Source organism: Leucoraja erinacea, chromosome 11, assembly GCF_028641065.1.
Source record: "Leucoraja erinacea ecotype New England chromosome 11, Leri_hhj_1, whole genome shotgun sequence".
Taxonomy (NCBI): domain Eukaryota; kingdom Metazoa; phylum Chordata; class Chondrichthyes; order Rajiformes; family Rajidae; genus Leucoraja; species Leucoraja erinaceus.
In genome coordinates this window covers 47,700,686-47,712,203 of record NC_073387.1, presented here as the reverse complement: position 1 = coordinate 47,712,203, position 11,518 = coordinate 47,700,686, and the positions used below count along the sequence as shown (strand labels likewise).

The 11,518-nt window shown below is 41.2% G+C and overlaps 1 protein-coding gene across 1 annotated transcript; it reads right to left on the bottom strand.

The window, feature by feature from the left end:
* Positions 1 to 543: 543 nt before the first annotated feature.
* Positions 544 to 11,237, bottom strand: yipf5 (Yip1 domain family, member 5). The gene is made up of 5 exons (XM_055643198.1): positions 11,121 to 11,237; positions 8,987 to 9,147; positions 6,961 to 7,106; positions 4,450 to 4,631; positions 544 to 1,548 (listed from the first exon to the last, which is right to left on the bottom strand). The coding sequence occupies exons 1-5, from the start codon at positions 11,228 to 11,230 to the stop codon at positions 1,386 to 1,388; spliced, it is 762 nt and encodes a 253-aa protein (XP_055499173.1). The 5' UTR covers positions 11,231 to 11,237; the 3' UTR covers positions 544 to 1,385.
* Between the last annotated feature and the right edge of the window lie 281 nt (positions 11,238 to 11,518).

Here is an 11,518-nt window from a genome sequence, read left to right as displayed (position 1 = left end):
GGATTAAACCCGGGTCTGTGGCGCTGCAAGACAGCAACTCTACTGTGCTATGGGTAGCAGAAATGCAGAGTTATGGTCACACCCAGATCTGCCGTATTCTTATTGAGCAATCTCCTTCTTCATAAGATACGTTTGACAGCTGTAGGATGGGGAGCAGACTCTCAGGTTATATACACTAAAGTTATTCTGAGAGCAATTATCCTAATTAGAATATGCAAGACCTGCATTGCCAACAGCTGTAAAAATGACCGTAGTCATCAATTTTAATATATCTCTCCTCCTCCCCTAAACCAAAAAACTGTAACACCTTGGGAGTTTGTTTTCTGCTGATACTTAAGGGAGTTCACTGTGTTGTTTTTATTCATTTACAGCAAGTCATAGAGCACTGAAATAGGCCCTTCGGTCCATCATGCCAATGCCAACCAAGGTGCATGCCACCTACACCAGTCCCTCCTCCCTGCGTTTGGCCCATGTCACTCAACCTTTCCTATCTAAATGCCTTTTTAATTGTTGTCATTTTGCAAAAGGAAAACCACACGCATATTGAACCAGAGATTAACCAATTTATTACAAATGTCATGGTGAGGAAAGGAATATGAATAGGAAAAAACAGGCAAACTAAAAAAAAAAGAAATTTATAATAGAGCTGGAATTAGATTATTACCTTTCCCTTGGGCCAAGTAAACATTTGTCGAATTATAACGATTTTGCAAACTAAACAATTAACGCTGCATAGCAAGACATGAAATTGCTATGTTGGAGTGGGATCGTCTCTTGAACTGACACATTAGAGCTGTGCAACACATTTTGAAACTCATTCCACCCCAGTATTAAATTGACTCCTGAATGAAAAAAGCATTTTGGTCCAGAGATTGCAAGAGACATTACAGATTTTTGAATTTGAATTAAATATGGATTTTTGTTTTCTTAACATTGCACTGAACTCTTTCTGCAGATAAATGCATAATGGTCTATTTACACTTTTCTTGAAGAAATACTATCTGGTGGTCCCTACACCCAGCTCACAGAAACATCATACTTGAACAATTCCTTCCTGCATGATGGTGGAGATGCAGTACAAGGCAGAGAGGCAAAGCCTTTCAATATAATGCCAATGTGCAAACCCATCATAAATGATGGAATGTTGATTTCCAACCTGTACTCATTACATTTTCCACCTCTGCAATGGGCTTCCTAATGCGGCAATAAAAGCAGAAATTTAAGAACGTGTTGTTTCAGTTACTCCCCGAAATGGTGGGAATCAGAAGTCACAATTATTATTGGTGGCAGGAAGCCAGTCTTTAATCCAATCGTAACGCCAGGGACCTGCATCCGTTTCTGTTCCGAGTTCGGAACGTGGAGACACATTCCATTCTCACACACCTTTAGAAAACCGAAATAAGAGCAAAAACTCCATACAATAAGGCACAAGGATATGCGACCAGTAACTGCTGCCCCTCCATTGCCAAGGCTGAGATAAAGATTTTAGAAGCTGACAAACTGCACCAGCCAATAACGACGGCAGCAATGATTATGCCCAGCATACCTCTGAAGAAGAAAGAAAGAAAATATCAATATTAGGATTTCATGTTATATATTTTTAAATAAATACCTTTCCGAATCAGACAATAGTCTTATTAAGAACACTAAACATGTATTTCCAAGTAATATGTTCATTTTCTTGCCATGATCCTGAGACGGTACAGAGGTTGCACGTTCTCCCCATGACCTGCATGGGTTTCCTCCCACACTCCAATACAGAGATTTGTAGGTTCATTGGCTTGGTATAATTGTAAATTGTCCCTAGTGCATGTAGGATAGTGTAAGAGTGCGGGGATTACTGGTCGGCACAGACTCTGTGGGCCGAAGGGCCTGTTCCACGCTGTATCTCTAAACCAAAGTACCAAGTGGACATGGAAGAATTCAAATCAGTCAGGCAAGTTATGTTGTCCGGTCTAAATCCAGCAGATGGCAGTGCAGTCATGCCACAGAGGAGCACAAGTGCTTTTCATTTTGAACATTAATAAAAATTAGTTACGACCCAAAGAAATGGTAATGGGTCTGTTGCGACATCTGAAAAAGGATAGACACTAAAAGCTGGCGTAACTCAGCAGGTCAGGGGCTGTACCTCTGGGGGAAATGGACAAGTGATGCTTTGGTTCTGGACCCTTCTTTGAGTGTGATATAGACCGGCATTTGCAGTTCCCTTTTTTATTACATTAAAATCTTAACTGAAACGCCTCATGAATTTCTTAAACCAGAGGCATAAACTCAAAGCTGACTCTCATAAGTTATTAATCAAAATTCATAAATTACTCAAGCCTCTTAGAATATAGGGTACAAATTTGATAGTCAGATCAACCATCTTTTATACACAGTGCCCAGTTTATTACTGCAGCAGGTGAACATTAGGTTTGCATTTAATATCAGTCCATCTATGCCACCTGGTTTGTGCCACTGAATACACATTCGACATTAGGAAAACTCCACACTGTTGGCCAGCCATCTGACACATAGATGCTAAGATTCCTGCCATTCAACCCAGATAACTACATTAAAAGTGCTATATAATTATGATTTTTTGTGAATAATCGAATACATTTCTTTCTAGTCTGATTCTCTCTGGAACACCATCACATTAATAGTAGCTCTGTAGAGTAGAGCTTGATGTGTAGAAAGGAACTGCAGACGCTGGTATATACTGAAGATAGACACAGACTCATCAGTCACAGTGAGGAATGTGAAGTAGTCACTGTGGTGGATGTTTACATTAAAATGTATTTTGTGTGTTTTGTTGCTTTTTATTAGTATGACTGTATGGTAAATTAAATTTGTTGCAAAACATACTTGGCTAATGAAGTATGATTATGATTAAAATGCTGGAGTAACTCAGCGGGTCAGCCCCACTTGAATTCCGTGTGCCTGTTGTTTCGTGCCAGTTCGCCACATGTACACAACTCGGACAACCCGTCGGGGCAAAGGCGGCCAAGAAGATACAATCAGCCTTTTTCCTTTCATGCACAAGATCAAGCAGCACTTTTTGTGAGAGGCACAACTGGAAGCCACGTAACTGGGAAATAGGCATGGCTTCTCAGCTCTTCCTAATTAGATATTTGTAATGTTAATCTGTGCTTAATCTGCACCTGATTCAATGGCAAACATAACTAGCAACCAAGGGGGGGGGGGGGGGGGGGGGAAAATATAATTTAGTCTATACCAACCAAAGGACCATGTCATTTTGACCACTTTTTAAAAAAATGCATCCAAGTTTGTGGCAAACATTATTCTGTGCTACTGTAAAAGCTTTTCCACTTTCAGGAATATAGGCGTAGACTATTTTCTAAATGGGGTGAAAATCCACAAATCGGAGGAGGCACAAAGGGACTTGGGAGTGCTGGTGCAGGATTTTCCAAAAAGTTAATTTGCAAGTCGAATCGGTAGTATAGCAGGCAAACGCGATGCTAGCATTTATTTCAAGAGGGCTAGAATACAAAACAGGGATGTAATGGCGAGGCTCTATAAGGAGCTGGTCAGGCCGCATTTGGAGTATTCTGAGGAATTTCTGAGGAAGGATATGTTGGCTCTGGAGAGGGTCCAGAGGAGGTTTACAAGAATGATCCCAGGAACGAGTGTGTTAACATGTGATGACTGTTTGACGGCACTGGGTCTGTACTCGCTGGAGTTTATAAGAATGAGGGGGGACCTAATGTAACATACCGAATAGTCAAAGGCAAGGATAGAGTGGACGTGGATAGGATGTTTCCACTAGTGGGAGAGTCTAGGACTAGATGACATAGCCTCAGAATTAAAGGACGTTTCTTTAGGAAGGAGATGAGGAGGAATTTCTTTAGTTAGAGGTTGGTGAATCTGTGGAATTCTCTGCCACAATAGGCTGTGGAGGCCAAGTCAATGGATATTTTTAAGACAGAGATAGATATCTTGATTAGTACGAGTGTCACGGGTTATGGGGAGAAGCCAGGAGAATGGGGTTAGGGGAGATAGATCAGCCATGATTGAATGGCGGAGTAGACTTGATGGGCCGATTGGCCTAATTCTGCTCCTACCACTCAATCCAGAAGTTGCTAATTTATGTAACTGAGGAACATTACATCCAGTAATGCAAATACAAAAGTATTTACTCAGTTCACACCTCCTAAGGCTGTTATGTTTTGCACACAATGACGTATCATTAAATGTGTATATAATTAATAGTAAAGGATATACACACATTATTATAGAACAGAACTCACCACATAAAGGAAGAAATACACATTTTTTGCACCAGCATTAGCAATCAAAATAAAACTAAAGTAGGGCTTGCACAAGAATGCTTCTCAGACTAATTCAAGCTGGCACCAAAACCTATTTAATCAATGATACATGGATGACAACATGACCTATGGGAGGTTGCATTAAAATGTCCACATTTCCATCAGAATGAGTACTTACTGCAAGGAGAAAATCACTGCAAAACTTGACAGGATAATCATGGGAAGAAGGCAGTATCCGAGGACGCTGGCCACACATCCAAAGGAGACACCAGTCATACTCATCAGGTTCAAAAGGCAGTACATACCAAGACACCCAATAGCACTGATACCATACACATAACCAAACTGGATCTTTCCAACCTGGAATGAAAAAGAAAGATTCTCAGATAGAGAAATCTATCTGATAACACAACACAGAAAAATGCTATGTTAATTTGTGGCAATATAGCAATAGTGCACCATTTTATACAAAAATTAAGAAAAATCAGTATATGAACATTTTATAAATACCTACTTCCTGCATGCATTTCCTCCCTCACCCTCGTCCCTCACCAGTATCCCTCTCCCTTCCACCTGAACCCCGCTCACCTGTACTCCCCCCCCCCTCTCTTCCACCTATCCCCCCCCCCCCCCCCAAGCTTGACATTTCACTCTTCATTCCTTATCTAATACCTTTTTGTCTCCTTCTCATCTCCAGCTTTTGTCACCAACTCCACTAATCTGCCAATCATTCCCATTCCGTCGCCTACACCGTGCCTCGCTTTGTCCCACCTTTTTTTCCCGCTTTCTCTCTCATTCCCCCCCCTCCCCTCTTCCATTAGTCTAAAGAAGGGTCTTGAATCGAAACATTGCCTGTCCATTTTCCTCCACAGATGCTGCTCATATTGCCAATGCTTCATCTTTTCTTTATAAAAAATACTTACCAGAATTATCAATTATCAATTCTAATAACATTCCTGAACAATGTTATCACAAAAACCTCTGCATGTTACATACCTCTAAAGTATTTTCTATTCCATTTTAAATATGCCTTATGTTTGCTGCTATTGCATTAAAAGATTTCCTTCACAGATTCCAGACAATACTGAGTAATTTAGCACCAAATAACTAATGTTGACAAGTAGTGTTTAAACAAGGGTCAATCCATGGCAATCAGCTACACTTGGTTAGTTAACAATAATAATAATAATCTTATTTATATAGCACATTTTTAGTCAACTTGCATTGACCCCAAAGTGCTTCACATAATTACATTACATTTACACACAGGCAAAGGTGGGTGAAGCGTCTTGCCCCAAGGACACAACGACAGTATGCACTCCAAGCGGGATTCGAAATGGCTACCTTCCGGTCGCCAGCCGAACACTTAGCCCATTGTGCCATCTGTCATTAGTTTCAGAGTTCAAAATAACTTTAGATTAATAAGCCACTTTTGTCCTCCAGTTCACAATATACACCATATTAGGTACATTCTTTAATGTGTTTTAGACTAGGTTCATTAATGCATTGAATCTATACGATTTACCAATGAGTTCTATTAATGCAACGAAGCATTGGACAAGATTACAGTGGTATAAACAACAACTTCCATTTAACTTCCACCTTTAACATAGGAAGACATCTCACTGCATGTCACAGGAATGAGATCAAACAAGATTTGCAACTCTGCCACAAAGAAAACAAGAACAGACTTTGAAAAAAAAACGAGGGGGGGGACATCTCAGAGGGGGGGGGGGGGGGAGCATGTCATAGGAGAGGGGGGAGAGGGGGAGAGGGGGAGAGGGGAGAGGGGGGCGAGGGGGGGAGAGGGGGAGAGGGGGGAGAGGGGGAGAACAAGAACAGGGGACTGAGGGGGAGAGGGGGAGGAGGGGGAGAGGGGGAGAGGGGAGAGAGGGGGAGAGAGAGGGGGAGAGGGGAGAGAGGGAGAGAGAGAGAGAGAGAGGGAGAGAGAGAGAGAGAGAGAGAGAGAAAGAGAGAGAGAGAGAGAAAGAGAGAGAGAGAGCAAGAGAGAGAGAGAGAGAGAGAGAGAGAGAGAGATAGAGAGGAAGAGAGAGAGAGAGAGAGAGAGAGAGAGAAGACAAACAAGGCGACAAAAGGTACAGAGGAGCAGTGCGAATGAGAAGCATCATAGCTTTAGCGGATGCACAAAAAAATGCCAACTATAGAAGTGGCTACAGAAATTGGGAAGAACAAGACCATGCGAAGATTTGAAAGCAAAAGTTGTAATTGTCAAAATCAATGTGGTACAAATGGGGAACCAAGTTTGGTCAACCAGCCGAGTAAAATGGGGTCTAGAACATAGTTGAGTAAGTTGTGGCTGCTCGAGTTTGTGCAAGACTACACAGCCAATGTAGCATTACAATAAGAGAATCTTGAGGTAACTATATTTTCAGCAGAAAGACTAGAGATGGAATGATGTTCAATGACTGGCATAGCGTTGACACAAACAACTTTAGATTGCAAACACATGAAATAAGTTGCTCTCAGAGTGGTTCAGTCCTATTCAGTGCACAAACGTCTAGTCTGCTTGGAATGTGTCAGGCACCAAAGGCAATGCACACTTATCTAATTGTAGTGCATTTCTATTCATCCAATAATAGATGCCAGAAAACCTGCTTTTCACTTAATCGGGTCCAAACCAACGCAATGTTAAATTGGTGTCATCTGCAAAATACTAGACATTACATACCAGTAATAATGTAGCTCCAAATGCCAAACAGAACACCATGGGTCCAGCCAAATCAGTCTCATTCATAATGGACCCGTCTGCCACTTTGAGCGGATGGAGGACAGTTAGTGTCTTCTGCCAGATGTGATCAAAGTTAATACCCAGTTCTAAAAAGTTAAATAAAATCGAAGAGGAAAATTAAAAGCAAATCAGCTTCATCTACCCGATAAAATTGCCAAATAAATTCATTGCTATTTCAATAAAGTTATATAGTTTGTAAAATGGTTTTGAATAGAAATATTTCATCTTTTGATTTCCTTGCTCTATTTTTTCTTCTGAATATTATATCTGTAGGGTTACAATTCAATGCATTTTATTAGCCTATAAAACATGAGCGTTTACATAATTTGATATGTTCATGTGATTAGAGCAGAATTAGGCCATTCGACCCATCAAGTCTACTCCATCAATCGATCATGGCTGATCTATCTATCCATCCTAACCCCATTCTCCTGCCTTCTCCCCATAACCCCTGACACCCGATATTCAGGATTTTTTTTTAGCTGAACATTATAGAAAATTAAATAGAAAATTAAATAGATAATAGTAATGGTATTGCAGGCCCATAGAGGCTGAAAGGCAACAGATTTGAAGCCTGGCAGTGGCATAACAACTGTTTTGGATCGGTACATTATTTAGGTTCTGCAATTAATTGGACGCAGACCTGGACACAATGACATCAGGATATGTGTCTAAAGGTATAGGTGTCTAAAAAACGTGGTATCCAGATTCAGGAATAGCTTCTTCCCAAGGACCATCAGGCTATTGAACACTACGAACTCCAACTAAACTATGAGCTGATTGGGTGCACAAGGGACTTTGGCCTATGATCTGCATTTTGTGCTATATTGGGTTATTTTATTTACTGAATTGACTATTGAGCAATATGTTTACTGTAGACACAAAATGCTGGAGTACCTCAGCAGGACTGTCTAAAGAAGGGCCTCGACCTGAAATATCACCCATTCCTTCCCTCCAGAGATGCTGCCTGTCTTGCTGTTACTCCAGGATTTTGGGTCTATCTGCGGTGTAAACCTGCATCTGCAGTTGCAGTTCCTTCCTACGCACTGTTAAGCTGCTGCAATTAAGAATTTTATTGTTCTGTTTTGTTACATATGACAATAAAACACTTGTGACTCTCTAGACTATTGACTAATGGATCCAATTCCATTCTTATCAATTAATTGGGAGTGGGCAATGGTTGCCTTTTAAAATAAAACTGTACAACTACAGAAATTATAAATGGAAAGGTAAAGAATAATTTCAGGAGCAATATGGATGATTAACTTTTTACTACACTTTTCTGCCTCAAATCATACATCGGCAGGGCTATGATATCCTTTACATTTTCTCCTCGATTCATTATTCCCAAAACTTAATTGAGATTGAAATGCGAGAAACACAGCTGATATCTTAAATAAAAGCAACTAGAACATCTGAAATACAAATACGCTGTTAAAAGAGTTTGGAATCTTAACATCAAAATTCTAAGTAGACCTATAATGAGCATTTGTCGGCACTGGGCCTGGACTCGCTGTAGTTTAGAGGAATGAGGGTGGACCTCATTGAAACATGCAGAATAGTGAAAGGCTTGGATAGAGTGGATATGGAGAGATTTTTCCACTAGTGGGAGAGCCAAGGACTAGAGGTCATAGCCTCAGAATTAAAGAACGTTCTTTTAGGAAGGAAATTAGGAGGAATTCCGTTAGTCAGAGGGCGGTGAATCTGTGGAATTCTCTGTCACAGAAGGCTATGGAGGCAAAGTCAGTGGATATGTTTAAGGCAGCGATTCTTGATTAGTACGGGTGTCAGAGGTTATGGGGAGAAGGCAGGAGAATGGGTTTAGATGGAAGAGGTAGATCAGCCATGATTGAATGGTGGAGTAGCCTTGATGGGCCGAATGGCCTAATTGTACTCCTATCACTTATGACTATGACTACGTTACATTCAAAGCATGTCCCAAATATTGACAAAGCTGCGATTTTACCTTCCAATAATGGTGCTTCATCTTCAAAGCTGTTACTGTACACTGACTGTGAAGAGCTTGGCGTGAAGGTTGGCGTTGGCTGGTAGATCTGTCCTGTGTACGCTTGTTGTGGTCCTGCTGGGTGAAAATACCCAGCTGGCTGCGTGTTACTGTCATATTGCCTGCATGCAAAGAACAATAAAACGTTAGATTTCCTGGTTCTTCTCATCAGTTTCTGTCCAATGTACTGATCAAGCTGACCTTGGGCACTTCCCTTGATTCTTCCCATGATGGAATAAAACAAAGTCTCTTTTCCTTATTAGACAATTAATATTCTGCTTTCCTCCTCATCACCAGTGGCGCAGTGACAGAGATGCTGCCTTACAGCGCTAGAGACCCGGGTGCAATCCGGACTACAGGTGTTGTCTGTATGGAGTTTGTACGTTCACCCCAAACCTGCATAGATTTTCTACGGGAACTCCAGTTTCCTCCCACACTCCAAAGACGTACAGGTTTGTAGGCTAATTGGCTTGGTAAAATTGTAAATTGTCCGTAGTGAGAGCAAAATGGTGTTAGTGTGCAGGGATTGCTGGTCACTGTGGACTCAGTGGGTCTGTTTCTGTGCTGTATCTCTAAAATTAAAAACTCCCAATTCTTACAAGGTCTTGCTCCTTCACTCCTACTTTGCTAATTTTGAGTGATGGGAACTAAAGGTTATTTGTAAAGACTCGGGAAGGTGGGATTGTTCTCCTTAAAAATCTCAGGGGAAGAAACAATGGAAGCGTCCAAGATCATAAAATATTGAAAGATAATGAAAAATTATTTTCAGTGGAAAAGTGGTCAGTAACCCAAGGCCAGATATTTAAATTAATTATGAAAAAAGTTGACACTGGGAATTTTAAAACACCAAGTTGGTTTGATTGGGATTCAATAAAAAGATGGTGGTAGTCCGTTCAAATGATAACTTTCCAATAGTTGAATGTGCTGTGAAAATAATTTAGTTTTGTGGGAGAACAAGGAAATGGGACAGAGAGCAAGTGAGAATGATGGGGGAACATTTCCCAATGTTCTATAGACTCTGGATCAGTTCCTGTGGACTGGAATGTAACCCCCACTTTTTATGAAAGGAGGGAGAGAGAAAACAGGGAATTATAGACCAGTTAGCCTGACCGGTAGTGGGGAAGATGCTGGAGTCGATTAGTAAAGATGCAATAGCAGCGCATTTGGAAGGCAGTGACAGGATCGATCAAAGTCAGCATGGATTTATGGAGGGGAAATCATGCTTGACTAATCTTCTGGAATATTTTGAGGATATAACAAGTAGAATGGATAAGGGAGAGCCAGTGGATGTAGTGTATCTCGACTTTCAAAAAGCCTTTGATAAGGTCTCACACAAGAGATTAGTGTGCAAAATTAGATCATTAGAGTGTATTTGGGGTAGGGTATTGACATGGATAGAGAACTGGTTGGCAGACAGGAAGCAACGAGTAGGAATTAACGGGTCCATCAGTAGTTTGCAATATTTTTCCCCAGTAGCAGAGATATTTTAAGTCACTTTTAGCCCTGTTGACTTTTGAACTAAAAGATCAGCAAGAGACCCAAATTTCTTGTCTGTACTAATAAACAACATACAGCATGGAAACAGTTCCTTTCGTCCACCCAGTCCACATCAACCATCGATCACTCATTCCTTCTAGTTCATTCCACTTTCCCATCCACTCACTTACACACACAGGGGACAATTAACGGAGGTGACCTTCAAACCAGCATGTCTTTGGGACATGGGCGAAAAATGGTGCAACCGGAGGAAATGCACGTGGTCACAGGGTGAACGTGCAAACTCCACATGACATGACAGCACATGAGGGTAGAACCGAACCTGGATCTGAACCTGGACACCATTAACAGATTCTTGGTGACCTTCAAACCAGCATGTTCTTTGGGACGTGGGTCGTCAATGAAAAAAAGAAATGGTGCAACCGGAAGAAATACACGTGGTCACAGGGTGGACGTGCAAACTCCACATGACATGACAGCACATGAGGGTAGAACCGAACCTGGAGGCAGCAGTTCCACCAGCAGCAGCACTGTGCTGCGCTAAATGCCTTAAGATTCTTGGTGAGCCTGGAGCTTACTGCCAACCTCACGCACTCACTTGTTCTGGTACGGATCTCCTGCAGCACTGTAATCACACGCTTGCCCTTGGTCGTCAATGCTATAACTTGATTGGAAGAAATCTGTGTTGAAATTATTGAACTCAGCCATCGTAAAGAACAACATCATTGCTGCTGTAATCGATTGAAATACTAACATAAAAAACAGCGGCTCAAGGAAAAAAAGAGGGCCATTGACAACGCCCAGAGGATTGTCGGCTGCCCTCTCCTTACCTTGGAGGACCTACACAGTCTCCAACAAAAAAAACTTCTCAAAGGGGAATAAAACCAATTAACAAATTATTTTTGATCATTCAAAACCGAGAAACATCTTGTCTTGGATGAAGAGAAAGGAAAAAAATCTTTATTATTGCCGATGTAAACGAACATGAAACATTAT